The 16,633-nt window shown below is 39.2% G+C and overlaps 1 protein-coding gene across 1 annotated transcript in view; it reads right to left on the reverse strand.

The window, feature by feature from the left end:
- Positions 1-16,633, reverse strand: part of IFNAR1 (interferon alpha and beta receptor subunit 1) — a 23,697-nt gene continuing 7,064 nt past the window's right edge. Inside the window, exons 2-11 of the mRNA XM_035115173.3 lie at positions 14,762-14,885; positions 13,942-14,135; positions 12,825-12,976; positions 11,249-11,387; positions 10,747-10,864; positions 10,204-10,403; positions 9,254-9,414; positions 8,525-8,669; positions 7,622-7,764; positions 1-4,702 (exon numbers count right to left, since the gene is read on the reverse strand). Of these exons, the coding sequence (XP_034971064.3) occupies positions 4,472-4,702; positions 7,622-7,764; positions 8,525-8,669; positions 9,254-9,414; positions 10,204-10,403; positions 10,747-10,864; positions 11,249-11,387; positions 12,825-12,976; positions 13,942-14,135; positions 14,762-14,885 (1,607 nt within the window). The 3' untranslated portion in view covers positions 1-4,471. The remainder of the gene's footprint in view (positions 4,703-7,621; positions 7,765-8,524; positions 8,670-9,253; positions 9,415-10,203; positions 10,404-10,746; positions 10,865-11,248; positions 11,388-12,824; positions 12,977-13,941; positions 14,136-14,761; positions 14,886-16,633) is intronic.

The raw sequence follows: 16,633 nt of genomic DNA on the forward strand, positions 1-16,633 counted from the left end.
TTGTCTCTGGCATTATTTATTTATTTATCAACACAAATTTCCTTATAAATAAAACTGTTACAAAGTTGACACCTGAAGTAATAAAAAAGTAGAGTACATTGTAACAGGATAAAAATTCCAATGAGGTAAAAAAACAAAACACCAGTGTCTAATATGTTATATTTATAGATTTTTACAGTACAGTACAGTACATCTTTAGATCCCTTTATCCTCACAATCGGATACAATTGCTCACTGAACTTAAGGCCACTGCAGAGGAGTCCCACTCCACATCTAAAGTCAATACAATGTCCACAAAGTACCAAAACATGGAAACATAAAAAAAACAATCAGTTATGTGTGCAGAGGAATAGCATTGATTGCTGCTTGTCATAACAGCATCTATGGATAGGTGAGAGTATGAGTCATGCATCATGTGGGTTTCGTTATTACAGCAAGTTGGTTTAAAATCTGATGTATTCCCTGTTTTAAGTTCCGAGATAACTACAAACCCAACAAGTAAAGGGGGGGGGAATACAGCACAGCGTTACAAATGCCTTCTCAGACTCAAGTCCTTTTGAGTTCAATATGAGGAAGTATGAATAAATATTTTGTGCTATGATGGAGTAGATTAAACAAAGACTAGAGTACCATACAAATCAGGACTTCACACTTTTTCAGATGAAGTTCTCATGATTTTTTATCTAATATTAGGCTAAATAACTTTAAAAGGCACTATATATCAGCATCTTTAGGATTAAATTAAGCATGGGAAACTTGTTTTAGGCATTATAGTTTCTTGGTTGATAGTGCAACCCTAGTAACACAACAGAAGTAAGATCCTGTTGATATACATGCCAGAGCACAAGTGAGCCCTTTACACTAGAGTTGTCTGAGAATTTCAACAGAAATGGAAGTGGAAGCAGAAATTGCTGCAAGTTGCACAGTTTTGGTCAGTAACAGAAATGTGAATATGAGTTATATTTGCTATTGTTCTTTTCTTAATCTGCAAACATTATGTAAATATGTTATTTTCTGAATTGTTTTTGACCCTTTCCTTCCACTGAAATTGATTACATAATCAATTACCTAATTAATTACATTAGTTTAGGCCATAGTGGTTAGCGAGATGAAGATAGGTTTTAGCGAAAGCTGAAATGTAGCAGAATGGGAAAAGCATTGATTTCAATGAACTGAAGACAGGATGGAAATGACTGACTCCTTACATCCTTACTTTTGACAGGAACATTTCAGAATGTTCCCTTCAGAACTTGTTCATCACATGCAGTGCTGCAGTTAGGCTTCTGCTGTTACTTGATTTGAGGAATGAGGTTATCACCCCTCTATTATTATCCATTCCGGGTCTCCCAACCACTGCCACAGTGTCCTTTCTCTTGGCAGACCAAAAGGAGCAAGTGACAGCAAAGGTTGCAAGGTTCTTAAAGTAAAGGTAAGGTACCCCTGACCATTAGATCCAGTCGTGGACGACTCTGGGGTTGCAGCGCTCATCTCGCTTTACTGGCTGAGGGAGCCGTCGTTTATCCGCAGACAGCTCTATAGGCCGAGGGAGCCGGTGTTTGTCTGCAGACAGCTTCCAGGTCATGTGGCCAGCATGACTAAGCCGCTTCTGGCGAACCAGAGCAGCACACAGAAACGCCCTTTACCTTCCTGCTGGAGCGGTACCTATTTATCTACTTGCACTTTGACGTGCTTTTGAACTGCTAGGTTGGCAGGAGCTGGGACAGAGCAACGGGAGCTCACCCCGTCACTGGGATTCAAACTGACAACCTTCTAATCGGCAAGCCCTAGGCTCTGTGGCTCAGACCACAGCACCACGCGCGTCCCTTCTTGCAAGGTTCAATTAGAATAAGATCCACTATTTGACTATTGAAACAAATCCCCAAAAAATGTTTATATAACTGATTTTTTACCTTTATCCTATGTACCCTGCATTTCGTTTGTTTTATTCCTATGGCTGGTGGCTGATGCAAATAAAGATTCATACATTCATTCCACTGTTACTTGTTTTGCTGTCTGCTCTGGTGCAATTTTACATAATTCTGATCTTATTATGTTATTCCACACTATTCAGTTCACTGTAAAGGAAATGCTATGCAAATGGGAAAAACAGTAATCAAGATATATTATTTGTGGACTGAAACAGTAACAACAGCGAACACTGATTGCTGGATTGATTTCTGTTCTGGACAGGGGACAAAAAAGCAAACTGGCAATTTCCACTCCCGCTTCTGTTGGAATTACCTGACATCCATACTCAGAACACAATTTCACATAAAAAAACATATGTAAGCATATATTTGCTTCCCCAGCCCTTCATACATTCTAGAAAACATATCTAGCCTGTCTCCACATTAAACCAAATAATATGTGGAAAGGATGCATCTACCTGAAAACAGATGGTGCAGTGTGCCAAATTCTCTCTCTCACACACGCACACGCACACACACTTGCACTCTGACCTTCCAAGGTCATCTAATTTAGTTTCCATTAAGTAAATACTGCAATAAAATCATCGTACACACTTCACTTAAAAAAACAAACTATTTACACAAAGGCATTTTTGTCTGTTTGTTTGTTTTTACCAAGGCAGTTGGGTGATAATATGCTGGGGTAGGTGACCTGTTGCAATGCTGCTTGTACACACATCCCCCAAAAAATCAAACATAAAGCTAAATGAGGGTCTGCACCTAAGCATTGTGCGGACCCCCTTTTGTCCCGCTCTACTGGTAAATGGAGATTGTGCTTTGTAAACATTTTCTCTACTTTCCACATCAACTAGCCACCTACTCAGAAGATCAGCCAGATGACACCTGTATAACTGTGCCTTAGGAACCCACATTTCAGCAAAAACAGGTATTCACTGATGGGGCTAAGTACACTGGTGTTAACACTGAATAAACAACACTATGCTACCATTTGGACACTTCTAAACAGGATAATGAATTGTGAAACTGAACTGCACAAATTAATTGAAATAACAGTAGCAATGGATTGCAATAATTGCAGTCACACCTTCTCATAAGCATTAGCTTGCTAGACACCTATACAGACAAACTAAATTTGGGCACACTCTTAATGCGAGTGAAAATGCTTTCATTTCTTACATTGCTATTGGAGGATGCTAGTGAGATTAGTAGTTGTCAGAATAAATCCATCTTGTACACAAATGTTGTGTTCCTATTCCCCCCCCCCAGTATATATTAATTTTCATCATCCTATAAAAAGGAAACACATTAGAAAGTTAAATATGTTCTGAAAAATACTGAAGGCCTGGTCAGTAGTTGCAGTTTGTTTCCCTGGTTGGCAAGGACAAAATGAAGAAATCACAGTAAAAACTACACTAGTTCCCAGAAAGTAATTTAATTAGGGATGTCTCTGCTCATTCTAAAAAAAAAGTCTTATTTTTTTGAGAGCTGGCTAGTGATTTCCTTGTCCCAAATCAAGTATTTATTGGTGACCCCCTAATTACCATTTGACTTTTTTGATTCTCCGAGACTTAGTTTCTAAGATTTTTTGTACTTTTTATTACAACTAAATTGTAAGTAAGACTTTTTCTTTTTCTTTTTTCTTAAAAACCTTTCTTAAAAGGAGTTTGCTTTATTTGCATTAAAACTGAAATGCACTAATGGTCAGGCAACATGTTTTTAACATATGCCAAACAAAAAACGTAGGTGGCAGATGTCTAAATTCTGAAGGAAGGCTGTTCAAAATAGTAAGTGCGACCGCCATTGAGAGAAAGACATTTTACATTTACTCTCCAAAGTATCCACGTGGCTGAAACCCTTTATCTGTTATGAATACTTGGTATAAACTAATACTGGCTAAACCATACAGTATGTGATCTTGAATAAGGTCACATAAACAATGAAATACAACACAGAGCAGGCATTGTGTTAAGACTGCTCTGTCAGTCACCTAAAGTCATCAACATGGTAAGGAAAGCACTAACAATATTTGCATGCGTTTGGTTATAGCAAAAAAAATTTCCCCGTGAAAAGCTGGAGAGGCCATCCTGTCAGTACATTTGGAAACTGCTTTAGCCTGTGTTACTCCACTGTAGCCTATAGCTGATCCGTAATCCTCACAGATATTTATACTTTATCAACCAACACAGCATCCACAGTGGTGAAGTCTAGCTTTAGGATTGTCTTAGGATGTTTTTTGTATTTAACATACACACTCTCACACAGACATATATTACATGTTTGTAAACCTCCATTTAAGCACCAGCTTCCCGTCAAAATGAAGTAAACATTTTGGTAGTGAAATCAAGTGTTCTCCACACCTGAGCCTTTGTGCCAATAGCAATACGCAAAACTCAAAATCTATGGTGCAAGAACCAGTTGTCAAGTCATGTCTTGGCACAAAGTCTTTCTTGGAAGCTAACAGCAAGATGCATAAATTGCAAGTTGCTATTTATGCACCCCCTCATCTACCCATAATAATGGCTTCTACCCATTATTTTACAGAGTTATTCTGCTTTCTGTTCTTGGATTAAATGGGAGTCTTTAGTCCTAGAGATACCATCATCATTGGAATAGTTTCCTGAGTCTTGGCTGATCTCTTCCATCTCTTTCTGGTCTTTAAAGTCGGTCAGATCAACTTCATTTAGAATGCTACTGTCAGCTATGACAACACAGTTTTCTGTTGGCTCTTCTGAAGTTAGCAAGTAGGAACTGCGCAAATCTTTTCCTTCAATGTTCTGCAGGTGGGAAAGTACACAGAAAGTAATGAGAATTACTGATGTCTACATACAGGGCACTATATACCGGTAAAGCTATTGTGTTTGGTTAGAATAATGTACTATTAATATTTATTAATATTTTGCTTTATTTATTAATATTTTGGGCCTTAGAAAGCATTGCTAATAACAAGGCCAGTGGAAGTGATGATATTCCAGCTGAACTATTTAAAATTTTAAAAGATGATGCTGTTAAGGTGCTACACCCAATATGCCAGCAAGTTTGGAAAACTCAGCAATGGCCAGAGGATTGGAGAAGATCAGTCTACATCCCAATTCCAAAGAAGGGCAGTGCCAAAGAATGCTCCAACTACCGCACAATTGCGCTCATTTCACACGCTAGCAAGGTTATGCTTAAAATTCTACAAGGCAGGCTTAGGCAGTATGTGGACCGAGAACTCCCAGAAGTGCAAGCTGGATTTCGAAAGGGCAGAGGAACCAGAGACCAAATAGCAAACATGCGCTGGATTATGGAGAAAGCTAGAGAGTTCCAGAAAAACGTCTACTTCTGCTTCATTGACTATGCCAAAGCCTTTGACTGTGTCGACCACAGCAAACTATGGCAAGTTCTTAAAGAAATGGGAGTGCCTGATCACCTCATCTGTCTCCTGAGAAATCTCTATGTGGGACAAGAAGCTACAGTTAGAACTGGATATGGAACAACTGATTGGTTCAAAATTGGGAAAGGAGTACGACAAGGTTGTATATTGTCTCCCTGCTTATTTAACTTATATGCAGAATTCATCATGCAAAAGGCTGGACTAGATGAATCCCAAGCCGGAATTAAGATTGCCGGAAGAAATATCAACAACCTCAGATATGCAGATGACACAACCTTGATGGCAGAAAGCGAGGAGGAATTAAAGAACCTTTTAATGAGGGTGAAAGAGGAGAGCGCAAAATATGGTCTGAAGCTCAACATCAAAAAAACCAAGATCATGGCCACTGGTCCCATCACCTCCTGGCAAATAGAAGGGGAAGAAATGGAGGCAGTGAGAGATTTTACTTTCTTGGGCTCCTTGATCACTGCAGATGGTGACAGCAGTCACGAAATTAAAAGACGCCTGCTTCTTGGGAGAAAAGCAATGACAAACCTAGACAGCATCTTAAAAAGCAGAGACATCACTTTGCCGACAAAGGTCCGTATAGTTAAAGCTATGGTTTTCCCAGTAGTGATGTATGGAAGTGAGAGCTGGACCATAAAGAAGGCTGATCGTCGAAGAATTGATGCTTTTGAATTATGGTGCTGGAGGAGACTCTTGAGAGTCCCATGGACTGCTAGAAGATCAAACCTATCCATTCTTAAGGAAATCAGCCCTGAGTGCTCCCTGGAAGGACAGATCGTGAAGCTGAGGCTCCAATACTTTGGCCACCTCATGAGAAGAGAAGAATCCTTGGAAAAGACCCTGATGTTGGGAAAGATTGAGGGCACTAGGAGAAGGGGACGACAGAGGACAAGATGGTTGGACAGTGTTCTCGAAGCTACGAACATGAGTTTGACCAAACTGCGGGAGGCAGTGCAAGACAGGAGTGCCTGGCGTGCTATGGTCCATGGGGTCACGAAGAGTCGGACACGACTAAACGACTAAACAACAACAACAATATTTATTAAGGATGAGGGTATGGTTGGCATATAAAACACTGAAAAAGATAATAAAACCCCTGCTCTGAAGCATTAAACAGGCAACACCAGTCACTAAAATACAGACTGAGATCTAGGAACAAGCGATTTAGAACCACGGTACACATTATGTCTAATGCATGGCTGCTCACACTAAAGTTTGTACCCACATATTTAGCTTCTGCTTCCCCATCCATAATGGCTCCTAACTTGTGCCCTGATGTCACAACATTTGACACTTCCCCATACCCCTCCAGTCACTGATATGACACAAGTAGAGATGTGGACAATCAATTAGATGCAGGAAAGTGATACACAGAATATTGTAACATCAGTATACAAGTTAAGCTCTCCTAGATGTCTTAGTGGGAGATGGGGAAGTTTCTGGTAACAGCTGCTTCTTTCAATGGCATTTTGGGGGAATTTGACAATAGATACATTACTGGATACATGGTGTTATATCCAATGTTATTCATAGAGTAGACCCACTGTAGCCAATAGAGGGAGAAAAGCAAGGCAGCAGGATCCCTGTGCAGTGGTGGTGCTGCAGTGGAACCCATCCGATGCTTCTGCTGCTGTGTCTGCACTGGGCCTGCGCCACACTCCTGCTGCCTTGCTCCTCTCTGTCTCAGTAAGGGCAAGTCAACTTTCACATTCGGGAGATGAGAAAGCAGCACAGCCACGCCAGCTGCTATTGGATATTATACACTACAGCAATATAGAATAAAAATGCCATTTCTATGCCAATATTAGATCTATAGGATGTCCCAAGTAATATGTCAGGCAGATTCACTGCACAATATATTCAAGGGTAATGCAATGTACCATATTTTTCCGTGTATAAGACTAGGGTTTTGTTTTTTAAACCAAAAAATTCTGTTTAAAATTGGGGCTCGTCTTATACACAGGCAGTGCTGAGGGGTGTTTTCTTAATTTGGAGTACCCAAGAATAGGGTGTGTGTTATACATGGAGGCATCTTATACACAGAAAAATACAGTATATATACACCCCAGCCCAGAGCTCCTTGCATGAAGGGGAACTCCAGGTACATGCATGGCATTTTTGAGCATCTGTTAAGTAGAGCACTGGGAATATCTCAGTTCGCGCACACATTCTCTTTCTCTCTGTGCAAATGGCAAACGTATGCTTATCGTAAGCACTGCATACATAATAAGCACCCATGATGTGATTTCTAGAATACTTGTCCTATAATTTTACTGCTGCAAATAACAAAGTAATAAAAGCCATATATACATACCTCTATGATCAGTGGAGGATGGCATGATGGAAAGAATGCATATTTGATCTGCTTGCATATATAATATATAACACCAACTAAGACCGCTATTGAAACAAGAGTAATTCCAAAGACTTTAAAAATGACTGGATATAAAGATTTTCCTACAAAGAAAAAGGAATTAAAATGAGTTATATATTGAAAAAACTTCTGCAATAACCACTTTCTTAAGCTTATTTTTAAAGCCAGCAACTTAAAACTTATGGCACTTGGAAAGTTGTTGTGGCGAGAAATTTTTTTGTGAAGGGGGGAGAGATGGAGATATAGTGTGCTTGCTCACTCTTCCCTATACAAAACCTCAGAAATTAAATTGGTTCCAGTAAAAGTAAAAATGGTTTTATGCACGCTAATAATTGACAAATTTCCATATAAGATACCTTTCTTTGTCAATCTTTCTTTGTAAACATTCCATGTTAAATAACAAGTGCATGCTTTGGGGGTATTTTTCATAATTATCCCAATGTGCCAGTCTTAGTTTACAATTAACTTCTGTTCAGTTACTTGAACTAAGCTTACAAATTTGTGTTCTATTCTTCATATAAAGTTATATACATAATCTGTATTGATAATGTAATAAGGGCAGGGTATAAATCTTACTGCTAGTGGTAATAATACCACTAATAATCAAATATGAGCCAAGGTTAATATATTCTATACCAAATGTTAAAAATTGGTGATGTTGCCTGCATATACAACCAATAGATTGGATTATATACATACTCTTGTTTTATGGTTTTATACGGAACTGTTGTTTTGTTGTACAACATAGAATTTCAGGAAAACACATCACTTTGGATTTTTTTAAAAATAAAAAGCAATGTATCATTTTAAAAAAATCAAACACTAAAAATAAGTATTTCATACCTTTGGCAGTTTTAGTGCATGTCTCACTGCTAAACTCACTACTTTTATTATATGCTGGAGCAAATGCTTGTACTTTTAGGCAGTATAAAGTAGAAGAGCTCAAGTCTGGGATTATAAATTGTGAAGATTTATTTTCCAGTTTCTTCTGTACAACAACAAAAAAATACATAACCATGTAAACCAGAGCAGACACTTATTGAAGATAAAGCTTGAAGACTGACATTCTGACTTTGGGTGCAAGTTGTAATGGCTGTACTATAGGCTCTGCAAATTCCAGGTATACTGTACTGGGGGTCAAGAAAACATACAGCCTAGGGCTTGGCAACAACTGACAGATTCCTGTGGGGCACTGATCCTTAGAACAGTAGTGCCTGTGACTACTCCAACCAGTTGCAGTAGGCCTAGTTGTTGTATGTTGCTGAGCTATGAATTCTTCCAACCTCAAACACCTGTAGGATTAGTCAGAGATTAGCTATCTGTGTGAGATGGGCACCCCTCAGTCCATTTGGGAAAGTGTGTGTCTAGTATTTTGTTTGATGCTGGAGCACTTCACTACCGGTACATACAGGTACATTTGACATGGAATTAGCTAGCCAGAGAAACCATATTCAGCATAAACCTGAAGGGGTTATAGATGGCCTAGAGAAAGAACAGGAGGGCTACATTATGAGTCCATTTTAATACATGCTTTTGTCTATGTTTTTTTAAAAAACAAACAAAATACATTACCTTGTCTTGTGGTAAAGAGTCTGCCCAGTACCAACCTTGGTAAATCAACTTCTTATAGTGTTTACTCATTGGATTTTTTTCAGATTCTCCCGGAGCAGCAATGAAAATGTTAAGGGAATTTTCACTGGCATTAATCTTGACACTTGGTGGGCCCAGCTTAGCTTAAAAACAATGTTATACAATGTGTTAAACATTTGAATTCAACAAAACATGTTGCAATACAATGTTGTTACTAAAGCTCAAGCAAAAGACAAAATCTCTGCTTCAGTAGAATGTAAAATGAATCAACTGATGGAAATTGTAATACTGTGGTATGTTAACTTGCAACATATATACACACTGTTGTTGTTGTTGTTGTTGTTGCTGCTGCTGCTGCTGCTGCTATTGGTTCTGGGGGCAAGTTCTAAATCTAAACACATACAGTGGTGCCTCGCAAGACAAAATTACTTCGTTCCGCGAGTCGTTTTGTATTGTGAAAATTTCGTCTTGCGGTTTTCCAATTTAAACAAATCAAAGGGGGGGGAAGCAAAAATTTCATCTTGCGAAGCACGGCCATAGAAAAATTCATCTTGCGAGTCAACAAAAAGATCTTGCGAGTTTTTCGTTGCGCGAGGCATTCGTCTTGCAAGGTACCACTGTATTTTTGAGGACATCTGGGTACTTTAGCAAGCAGCCACTAGGAACTAGTGATAGGTAACTCCAGTTCATTTCAATGGTGCTGGTGCCATTGTTGTACACAAGAGGTTGCACAGCAGTAGAGCTTGCTGAACTTTCAAACTGTTGTGAGCTATAAGTTGTGAAGGTCTTAATTTTTTCTAACCACACAAGAAGAAAATGTAACAATGTGATAATGTATAGGCTGCTGTACAAGATTGCAAAAATTAACAAATATAGACATAAAAAGCAGCACCTATAAATGATAACGCATATCAAAAGAAGGTGACACTTACTGTCTTCTATAGGCTCAAATTTTAGCATTTTAGACCAAGGTGATTTACTATGGCTATTCACAGCCTGTACTTGGAAGTAGTAAATTCCAATGAAGTCGACGGAACGTGATAAATCACAGTATTTGGTTGTAATGTGTTCACATCCAGATACACTACGCCAGTTTTTTGAGATATCATGAGACGCCTGTGCTTCAAAACCTCTATTAGAACAACAGAAGGTTGATTAAGTAAGCACAATACATGTATCAGCAGACAGTTCCCAACTCTGTTGATGTTTACTTGAATGTTAGCTCCACTGAGCCTCATGTGGCCCACATACCTGTGAAAAAGTGGCCCTTGGGGATGGGGGGAGATACAGTCCAAGCAGGAGTAAGCTCCTCACACAGTTTACAAACTGGTCCAAGCAGATTGCTCGTTTTCTCAAGTGCTCCTGCTCAAAGCTTCACAACTTCCTTAAGTTACCCATCAGGCTTGCTTTTTAAGCATGAATTAGATGGAATGTAAAAAGCTAAGACTGAAGACAGGCATGGCAAGGATTCTTACTTTAGGAACTGTACAATGAAGCTCACATTTCCATCATACATGTTATCCCAATGCAAAACGAAGTTTGTATTCAGTGCGTCAACCTGAAGCTTTTCAGGACGAGGCAGACCAGCCCAAGCTATAAAAAGGAGGAAAGGAAAATTTACAAACAATCCATCCAGTTAGGTCCATGGACAATGTTACATATTAATAGTTTGAAACTTCAATCCTATAAACAGGCCAGAACCAAAAGGTCACGAAGCTTCTGAAACCAGAACCTCAGGAGTTGCTCAACAAACCACGCCCAGGGCTTAACGGTATTTTACAAATGGCCTCTAATATTATCCAAGACATGTTATTTACAAACAAAAAGCAGGGAGAGAAGGTGCTTGTGAAAGCACAAGAAACACCCTGCTCAATTCTGACCACAGAATACCCACTTCAAGGGGTTTTATTCCCCACCCACTCCAACCCAGAACACTAGAATAGATTTGAATTGTTAAAATCAATAGAAAATAAATACCTTTTGGTGTCTGTATACAGGTGTCTGGACTATTGAAAGCATCGTGATGAACCATATGTACTTTAACCTTCATACAGTAAGCAGTCTCTGGCTCAAGGTCATGAATGGTTTGTCCTGGAAAAATATCCTGGATATTTTCCTGCAGAAACAGACAGTTGCATATAACATATTACAATAGTTGATTACTTCCATGGGCAGTTATTTTTATGTGAATCCAGGGGGGGAAAGCTAAGATAATGTAATCTTTTATTGGGTCAACAATAGTAATATTGGTATCATTATTTCAGAAGGACAGATATATGACACATATAGCTTGAATGAACAAAGTGTATTTTATTATGTAGTTTCTATTTGAACATTTTAAAAACATGCTCAATTATTCAATGCCAGTTAAAGGACTTGGGATGCAGAGAGATCCAGCTTACAACATGTTGGTCTGCCACCTCTGTTTTACTGTACTCTGCAAAGTGAATATCTGCTTAGGTCAAATTTTATCCACAACATAAAAACGGCACCATTGTGCGTAAGACAGAGCTTCTTTTTCAGTTTTTCTGTTTCTGCAGTGAAATCAATCACTATACAGTATTGCATTAAAAATATTACTATCAGGAAGATAATCTGTACAACAAAGGCTCATCAGGGCAAAATGGTCTGAGCATATAACAACTGCAGACTGCCCAACTGCAGACTGTCAATTAGCTTCTCGGTCCAATTTGAAGTTCCGGTTTTGACCTATAAAGCCTTAAACAGTTCAGGATCACAATACCTTGAGGACCACTTCTCTCCATATGAACTGACACAAACCCTGTGATCAGGTCTGGAGGGTGGCAATACCTTGCAGTGGCTCCCGGTTTGTGGAATGCTCTCCTTAGGGAGGCTTGCCTGGCGCCTTTATTACGTATCTTTAGGCACCAGGAAAAAACATTTTCCCCAGGCTTTTGGCTAATTAAACAATCTATAGCCTTTTAAAGTAAGTAGGTGAGTGGGTGTTTTTTGGGGGTGTTATTGTTTCGTTTGTTATTATATTGTGTGTTTTTATACTGTAAACTACCCTGTGGTATATAAATTTAATAAATAGTAATAATAATATTGGTTTAAACATAACATGCAATAGGATATGCACATAAAATGCATATCCTTGTTATTTCCAGTGTCATTTATTCTATGGAATTCTGTTCATGCATTTTGATATAAGGTTTAATTCCTTGCCAGACGTAAACAGATCTAGATCCTGAAGGGGAGCTGTTCACATGTCTGGATTTGAGCCTGTAGACTACTTCGTGGCACCTCTAAAGCTGCAAGCAAGCAACTAAGCATCTCATGTATTCAGGTTACACAAGTAACCTGAGATACTGGCAAAGAGCTATCAACACAAACTGAACCACTACCATACCTTTTTGTAGGCTAGCGAAAGCACTATAGAGTTCCATGGGATTTCTAAATAAATGGTTATAGGAGTGCAGTTTTAAATGTTTAGCATTTTTGTTCTGGAAATGAATACATGTAACACATGATTTAAAAGTGAAGGAATATTTCTGCAAATAAAGAAAATCTTAAGTGTAGAGAAATTTAGCACCTGATAGGATGAGTTTTTCCAGATAGTTAGCTTGTAGCTTAGAGACAAGTCCCACATTTTTCTTTGCTGGTTTGCTTCCGGACTGAAAATGATGATTTTCACATCTCCTCCATATATTGATTCTAACTGAACTCTTGGGGGACCGACTTGGGCTGCAGACCAAGATAAAAACATAACTTAAATACACTTAAAAGTTTGTACTATTCATATTCATAGTGCGTCTGATGAAGCAGCATACATTCCAATTATGGTGACTCTGCTCCCAACTACATGTGATGTTTCCCACAAAGTTCACTCTTGCAAAGCTGTTTTACCTAAAAAAATAAATAGCTGGTGCAGAGGGGATAGAAAAACTAGACCGTGGCAGCGGCAGGAAGAGAGAGGGGCTTTAACTTTTGCCCCTGCCAGTCCCAGTTGAAACTGGGCCCCTCCTTGCAGGTTATACACAATGAGAATTTTCCTTCCATTGTGAACAGCAGGTGTGAGGTAGCTGTGTCTCGTTCTAACAGGGACCACGGCAGGGTCAAAGAGTAAGTACCCTCCCTGTGTGCCACGGATGCACTCTACCTCACCTTTGCAGGAGGCAAAGAAGCAACAAACTCATGCATAAATGGCATTTGGCCTCTACAGCAAACCAACATTATTAAAACAACTTTTGTAGAGGTAATCCACTCATCAATTAGGGCTGCAAGGCCCTTGCTTGGGGACAGTGCCTGTATCTTTGAATGCTCTGAGTTACTGAGGCAAGAAGCAGCCCCCTTGCTCACTTCCCTCCTACCTCCTGCAGCCTTCTAAACCCACCCCTCCACCCACAACAACAGGCAGGAAAGGAGAGTGGGAGCAGAATTAGTACCAGCGTCTAGCATTCTTGGGCAGCTGTCAAGGCCCCAAGACTGAGCAGCGTCAGGTGGTGGCTGCATCTAGCTTTTTAAATTCCCACAATACACTTGACCTAGCATCACTCTGGGGCATCGTAGAGAATTAAAAGGGTGGCTAGTCATAGTTTGGTATCTGGAAGCCAGATAATAAAGTAACTTGGCATTTGCAAATGGTTACCTGTCCCATTTTTAACAACTGCATAGAGCTTAACTTGAATAAACTAGGCACACATTCATACCTTCTGTATAAGGAGAAAATACGAAATAAGCCCAGGAAGAGTGCTCTTCTCCTGTGTCTGCTCTTATGCTCACATTATAAAGCTGCAAATAGTCTGTTATTGCTGATGAAAGGTCACATTCTGTGATTCTTACAGCCTGACACTCAGGAATAAGTGACCAGCTTTCAGCATTGCCCTCTTCACTGTCTGATTCTCTGAAAGAAAAAAGCAAAGCAGTCCTCAGACATTATGTATCAGTAAGCATTCCTTACTATCTTTGTGTAAAATTCATTTCAATTTTGATCCGCAGCAAAAAAAAGGGAGCCACATTTTTATTTTTCCAATTCATCAGTATCAGTCTTTTTGCTGCGTTTTTCTCAATATAGACATAGTCCACTCATTCACGGATGGTTTTCTCATTCTGTCCGTCCCTCGCCCCTGCCTATTTTAACAAATAATCATTTTGGCAGTAGTTAAGAGATGTTGTATTAATCCCATGTTTTCTATTAGTACAATTTCTTTAAGATATCCAAATAGCAAAATTAGAGGATCTGTGAGTAAAGCCAGCTATTGCTTCAATTTCCATTACTATGTCTTTCTAGAATTTTCTAATTTTGGGATAGGTCCAGAATATATGCTACATCATAGCATTTGCAGTTTTACCCCTCCAACAGGCACCACTGACTGTTCTGTCTATCTGGTGTCTTTTAAACATTTTCTTTGGCAGATACATCAACTCATGGACTAGGACGGAACTCACATACTGAAGAAAAGTTCCAGCAACATTTCAAAAGTGTGTTATAAGTCGTTGATGAGAGTCACAGTACATCTGAGAACTTACCTTTGGTACTGAGCTGAAAAGGTCCCATTGAGGCCACATGGATTATTCCAGAGCCATTTCAGAGTGATATTCGTATCAACAATGAAAACTGTAACGTTCTGAGGCGGTTCCAAACATGACAACCCTATGGATATTTTTGAAAAATGAAAAGAATGATGTCAAGGCTATAACAGACACAACTGCATGCAGTGTGCCATTAACCACCTTCTGCACTTTACTGAAGAACTTAGTAAGAGAGCAACAGGAAACAGACATGAAATGCAAGTAAGCAGATCATAAATATCTGCAGAAAAGGAAGTGAAAAGTCAAAATTTGACTAATTTGATTTAAACTGTTTTTTCTAGTTGGAAAAAGAGTAACCCAGTGTTGAGGTGGTATAATATTGACAACATTTCTGATTCTTATGTTTTCTAGACAAGGTGCGTCAAGCCTTCTGAGGAAGTAGTCAGTTTTTAATGTTTGCTCCAGCAAATGTCATCAGAACAGTTTAAAGCACACCAATGCAAATGTGCACTTGCTTTTTCAACAGTATTGTGCAATTTGAAGAGTATTATTATTACATGTACAGCTTGGGAAACTAGGTCTTGAAGCTGATGCCTACAGAAAGTAGACTTTAGCTCACACACAAAATTCCACAATCCTGGCATACCTTATTCCAAGAGATTTTACAGTGTTTGTTTTCTGACTCTTTCCTAATTGTCTCTAACATGAAGCTCACCTTTTTCACAGCAGCTGTACATTGAATCAGCATTGCTATCACATTATCCACCACAACCCACAACATCCATTTGTCCTGGTCAGTCACTGGCCAGGTCTCATCAGTATATCTGTGAAGTTGGATCTTTTTTTTCTTGTCCTAATATACACTGTTTACACTGAACTGCATTTGCCATTTTAATTCCCATTCATCCAGACTGGAGAGATCTTTTTGGAGCTCTTTGCTATACACCTTTTTGTTTCAACCATCCTAAATCATTGGATGTCATCAGCAAACTTGATCACCTTACTGTTCATCCCTAATTCCAGATAAGAAAATAAGACTTTGAATGCATTAGCAATTTAATGCTATTAAAGGGGAAATACACAAAGGATCTAATGAAACATTGGACTTCATAAATAAATGGAATTCATAAATAAGTGAAGTCCACATTTTTTAAAAAAACAACAACACCCAATATACATGTATTTAAAAGAAAAAAAAATCAAAGAATACTGTAGGCCTAAAAGGGGACCAATGCCTAAGAGTTTTTTTCTGCACTGGTCCAGTAAAACGCTTCTGCTGCACAGACCAGAAACAGTTCTCTTTGCAGAGCATTAATCAAGCACAGCGGCTGGATTCTTGTTGCGGTAAAAGCCTTGTAGCTTTGCCAGTAAGGACCCATAGAAGCCCAACTTTTGAAGACAGTTTTATTGCAGACAGATAACAGAAACTCCTCCAGAGCTTTCAGACATGGCTGCTCCACACCCCACAGGCAAACAAAACAAGCGCTCTATAGATACTGAGCACCTTAACTTAACGCCTTAACGATCTTAACAACTTAAATCACGTGACCTTGCTAATTTGCCAGCGGCTTAGGTTTCAAACCCTAACAATGCCATCTAGCTTTACAATTCTTGCTGGAAGTAGAATACCCAGATGTAAAAGGGGACAGGGTTTCTGCACCTTTAATAGCTGTGTGATTCTGCTGTTACAAAGTTATATTAATACACACGTTGTGGTGGCTCAGTTTGTTAAATGGAGGCTCAGAGTCCCACTTCAGACTTCCCTCACCTTCAGAGTCCCCGTTTTTCATGTGTTATGTTTACATAGGCACATCCCTGTGTCTCCCCCCCACCCTGTTCTGTCCCTCCTCCCTCCATCCCATGGTTCAT

The sequence above is a fragment of the Zootoca vivipara genome, chromosome 4 (genome assembly GCF_965207765.1).
Source record: "Zootoca vivipara chromosome 4, rZooViv2.hap1.1, whole genome shotgun sequence".
NCBI lineage: Eukaryota > Metazoa > Chordata > Lepidosauria > Squamata > Lacertidae > Zootoca > Zootoca vivipara.